Here is a 5443-nt window from a genome sequence, read left to right on the forward strand (position 1 = left end):
TAGTGTAATAAAAGACGGTTTAAAAAATAAATTTAAAGAATACTTAGTCATGTATGGAAAGAAAGAAATAGCACCTTTATTTGGCGCAAGTCTGGCGCAAGTCCCATGCATGGAAGCTAATACAGAGAACTTAGTATGTATTACACAGATAGATATTATAAACTTATTAAGAAGCCTAACAGGATGGGGATGGGGGAATTGGAACATCTTTCCATCCTTCCAACATCAAAATGACATTCTTCATTGAAGGACGCAGAGATGGGTCATCTTGAACACACAGCAGCCCCACCTTCACCATTCTTTCCAGTGTTTTCCAATCCATGTCTTGCTTTTCATCCTCATTGTATACAACAACTTTATGTAACTGCTCAGTTGCAAAGCAATGATATGCCCAACTAGAAAGAAGCACCTCCTCCGGTGATGGAACATTTACTTCTATACTCCTTCTGCGGCATACAATCTCCAACAGTACTATCCCATAACTGAAAACATCAGCTTTAACCGATGCCAATGCCTCCTTTTGCCATTCAGGTGCTAAGTACCCGGTTTTAACCTCGTTCTTGTCCGGTCTAATACTCAAAAGTTCCGGCTTTGATAGCCTTGCCAATCCGAAATCCGATATCTTAGCCGTCAATAGTTCATCCATTAGTATATTGTGAGGCTTCAGATTACAATGGACAATACGAACTTCACACTCTTCATGTAGATACTGGACTCCTCTGGCCACATCCAATGCAATTTTGAGTCTCTCTTTCCATGGCAGATGCTTCTTAGTCTTGAAGAGAAGATTGGCAAGAGATCCATTGCTGACGTATTCATAGACAAGAAGCTTCCTTGACCCCTCAATACAGAAGCCAATGAGCTTAACCAGATTCCTATGATGAGTTCTAGAAATGGCAGTGATTTCGGCTCGGAATTCCCTCTCCCCTTCATCGACAATCTTCTCTATTCTCTTGACGGCAATCCTTTTGCTATTCTCTCCTATTGTGCCTCTATAAACTGCTCCGAAGGATCCTCTGCCTACCTCCTCTGTGAAGCCACTAGTTGCTTTGACAAGTTCATCAAAGGAAAACGAGCGTAGCGAACATTCCTCGGTGAATCCAAGATTTGAACTTGCAGACAGCTTCGTAAATCTATGAACTTGGCTCCTATAAATGAAGAAAATAGACACAACAAAGACCACACAGAGAAATGAAAGGGAACCCAAAGTAGAGGCTAGAATCAGTATCAGACCTCTCCGGTTATTAACAATGGCATTAGGATTCTTGGGAGATGAGGTGGTAGTGTTTTTCCTGATGACATATTCCGAAGGAACCTTGAAGAGTGCCATGCCTGTATCTGATGCATTTGGAGCCTTTCTGCCATAACTGAGTGGAAGACTATATTTGTTGCATCGGCCATTTGTGTATAATGCTGCTGCACAATCACAATCCTCCTTGCAAGACTTGTTACAAGCTTCCATGCTCATTAGTTTAGCCCAATATGGGTAGTCATAATTCCACTGCATCTCCTCCAAGGAAACAATGTTATAGTTTCGGCCACCACTTGTTTCGCAATCATCCTTGCTGTAGTTCAGTTTGCACTCCAGAAACATGGCATTACCACCACTGGTTTTGTTGTTGTAGGGGACGAAACCAGGATAACAGTGGCATCTAGCATTGCCGCTTGTGTTGGAGCAGTAACTGTTGGAGCCGCAAAACCCCTTGATTTGGCATTCATCAGTCAAGGCTTGCCACACCGTATTCGTATGAACAAGAAGTGATGATGATGAGTTTGCGTCAAATAGGTGCTCATACAATCTCAGGTTTCCATCAACATCAAGAGTTGCGCGGTAGATTGAACTAGTGTTCTGTTGCTTGATTTGCTGGTTAGTGTTATTAGCCAAGCATTGAAAGACACTGAAGCAGAGATAGCCTTTAGCGTCAAGACTCAACTGTGCCACCCTAAACCAAAATTATAAGCGGATAACATTTCTTCAGTGAAAAACTATGAACCAAGCAACCATTCATTAGAAGAAATAAACATAACACCATGTCTTACTCTGTCCCATGATAAATGTTCTGATCCCTGAAAGCCCAGTAAGCATCAGAAGCGGTGCCAGAGCTATTGATGGGATAAGCAACAAGGTTGTTATCATCCTGAAAGGCAAGATAGTGGTGTCCAGTGGAACGGTCTGAAGTGGACCTGCTAGAGACTAGCTGGTTCAGAATAGTTAAATTCTGGCCTCCTAATATGGTGTCAGTTGGGTGATGAAAGCTTTGCCACACAACAAAGGAAGAACTTTCTTGGCTATAGATCACAAAGTTACCGGAATCGAGCATGGATGCAGAACCTGCTGGCTCTGAAGGCACATAGAGTTGTCCTCGGTCATCACTACCTTGCTTCAGAAGTAGGCCCTCTACGGTTAATTGCAAGGTGGAGTTAGATGAGAGTGGAGGGTCGTCACGGTTAGTGGTCCACACAACAGTGTTGGTGGTTCCACCCATCAGCCATATTCCAATGGCATAGCCGTGGCCATCACCGTGACGGTAAAAGCCGAATGCAAAGTGACCAGAACTTGATAACCAAGATGGGTGTGTCGTGTTACTATCAAGAGGAGAGAGAATATCATCCAACCCAATATACATGTTCTCAACTGCAACTTCATCTGCCAGAGCCACACACAAGGATAGCCATAAGAGCAGAACATGAAAGCGGTTTGAAGCCATGGGAATGGGATAGAACAAGAAGTTTCTTTTAATCACCAAGGCCACTCATTAGTATTTTAGAAACAAGTATTGCGACTAAACTGACTATTGAGTGGTAAATATAAAGTCAATGGTTTTTCTCATCATATACCGTGTGCTGCAAGGTGTTCCATCCATTAACTACTTCCATTTTCTATCGCTAAAAGTTCTTCATGTTTACGTACGCATTCTTTTCAGCTTTTAATTTAGAGAGAAATTTCTTAGATACTGACTAAGAACTTTTGTTCATATCAAAATCAGTAGAAGACAAGAAGCTAAATACCTATATCCCACGAAATATAGGTAATCACGGTTTTTAGGAAAAGAAAGAGTCAAAGAAACAAATTTTGACTTTTTAATTTTGGTGTTGTGTTTTTTGGTGGTGTTTTTTAATTTGTGTTTTTAATACGCAAATTTTTGAACCATCCGATTTATACACTATAAAATCTAAGAATTTATTTTTTAATACTGGGCCAGAAGTGGTGTATACTACCAAAATTGGCCAACAATAGTGTTTAACGGCATCGTGATAGTGGTTACTGGCGAAACAAAAAAGTCATCGCCGTTCAATGAAAAACGTTGATGCCCCCCTCTTCCTCACGCGTTAACCTGAAACCAACAAGGCAACGACACCCTTCCTTCATTCATTCAAAACTTCTTCGGTCCCCACTTCCTATTACTTTAAAGAGTAAGTTTCCTCCTTACTCCCAAGTTGTTAAAAGAAAACGGTAGCACGTACACAAGTAATTTTTTTTTTGAATGTTTTATATTATTATTAGGTAGTTATTTAGTCTAATTTGTTAGTGTTTTAGGCTGAAAGTAAAACCATAAGTAGTTAGTTAGTGTTTTAAGTTGAAAGTAGAACAAAATAAACGGCAAATAATTAAAAAAAAAAGAATTATTTAGTATTTTTAGGCTTGTTTCAAATAAATTTTTTCAAAAGACACAATTATTTAATAATTTTAGTTTTATTTTAAATATTTTTTTAAAACAGAATTATTTAGTAATTTTAGTTTTATTTTAAATAATTAAAATTTTAGGCTTATTTCAAACAATTTTCTTTAAAAACAATTATTTAGTAATTTTAGTTTTATTTTAAGTAATTTTTTTCCAAAAAAAATTTATTTAGTTATTTTAGTTTTATTTTTAATTTTTTTCTGAAACAGTATTATGTAATAATTTTAGTTTTGTTCTAAATAATTCAAATTTTAGTTTTATTTTACTTAAAATTATTAGCCTTGATTACTATTTAACGACTATGGTTAATATGTATTATTAGGGTTTTTATATTTTAATTATTTATTGAAATAGCAGAATTAATATTATTAATTTTTAGCATATGTTTACTAATTTTAGGTTTGTTTGTAATATTTAATAAATTATTTTTTAGTTTAAATGCTTAATTAATTAAAAAAGGAACAATATTAGTAATTATCTGTATATATTATTACTAAGTTTAGTTTATTTTTATCTTAAGTATTTGTTAAAAAAATATTGTCATTAATTTTTAGTATATGTTTTTTTTTATGTAGAATAAAAGGAAGACGAAAATGGGAAAACATGATATCACACGTGCTGAGGATCATATTGTAGAATATTTTTGACATTCTGCATATGTAAGTAATTTTTGTGTTTATAGTAGTGGTTAGTAATTAATAATTGACTTAGTATTTAGTAATTATTGAAATTTGTAGTAATTTATTAGTGATTGATTATAATTCTTACTAAACTGAGTATTAATTTATTTTATTAGCAATAGTAGTCATGGACTAATTATAGTGATTCACTGATAATTATTATTTTTTATTTTCAGGGTTCAAGAAATTTGCACGAGACACTTACACCAGATAGACTCATATGATATTAGGGTGGAAGAACAGTTGAGAGAGAGCAAGTTCTATCATATATCTAAGACTGGGAGGATCATGTATCATAGTCCGACCATAGACGCACTGGTTGAAAGGTGGCGTCATGAGACGCACACATTTCATCTTCCACACGACGAGTGCACAATTATTTTGGAGGACGTCGCCATGATTTTGGGACTCCGAACTAACAGTTTGTTAGTGACTGGTTCAACCGATCACAGCACAAGTGCGTTAGAGAACGAGTGCTTGACCCAATTTGGTACTGCTCCCAGGCCGAACAACCACAGAGGAAGCGGAATCAAGCTGTCATAGTTCCAAACCCTGTTCGTGTATTCAGCGACCGACATTTGACCTTGTTTCAATTACAGCAGTTCAAGCTCCTTAGCCGTTCTGACCGAGTTAGGAAAGTATTTCTTGTAAAACTCAGTTCAGAATACATCCCAGGGTATAGCAGCATCACCCTACTACAAAAGGCGATGCATCCCTTGCCACTAATACTGGGCTTCATCCGCTAACTGATAAGTTGCAAACTCAACACGTTGATCTTCAGGGACTTGCTGTGCTTGTAAAGTCCGCTCAATCGCTTGAAACCAATTGTCGGCCTCAGTAGAGTTTGTGGTTCCTCCGAAGATCGGTGGATGTATCTTTAGAAAAGTTGCAACCGTCATTGGCCCGTTATCCCCATTAGCGACGTTCCCATTTCCAGCTTGATTCCCTAGCACTTCGGCTATCGCTTGCATAGCCGCAGCCATATTTTTCAGGGTAGCCAAAAAGTTCATAGGGTCGTTTTCCATTGTTTTAGGGTCCGTAGTACCTATTCTACCTCTGCGTCGCCTGCGACCACGTTCA

General features: G+C 37.5%; 1 protein-coding gene across 1 annotated transcript; it reads right to left on the reverse strand.

Annotated features, from left to right (window-relative positions):
- On the reverse strand, window positions 55–2928 carry LOC107630434 (G-type lectin S-receptor-like serine/threonine-protein kinase LECRK3). The gene is made up of 2 exons (XM_016333554.2): window positions 2041–2928; window positions 55–1943 (listed from the first exon to the last, which is right to left on the reverse strand). Exons 1-2 carry the CDS (start codon window positions 2706–2708, stop codon window positions 176–178), a joined length of 2436 nt encoding a protein of 811 aa, XP_016189040.1. The 5' UTR covers window positions 2709–2928; the 3' UTR covers window positions 55–175.

This window comes from Arachis ipaensis, chromosome B03 (genome assembly GCF_000816755.2).
Source record: "Arachis ipaensis cultivar K30076 chromosome B03, Araip1.1, whole genome shotgun sequence".
NCBI lineage: Eukaryota > Viridiplantae > Streptophyta > Magnoliopsida > Fabales > Fabaceae > Arachis > Arachis ipaensis.

Coding starts and splice junctions, on each gene's coding strand:
- LOC107630434 (XM_016333554.2), bottom strand. CDS start 2,708: ATGGCTTCAAACCGCTTTCATGTTCTGCTCTTATGGCTATCCTTGTGT. Junction 1,944..2,040: donor AACATTTATCATGGGACAGA/GTAAGACATGGT, acceptor ATTTTGGTTTAG/GGTGGCACAGTTGAGTCTTG.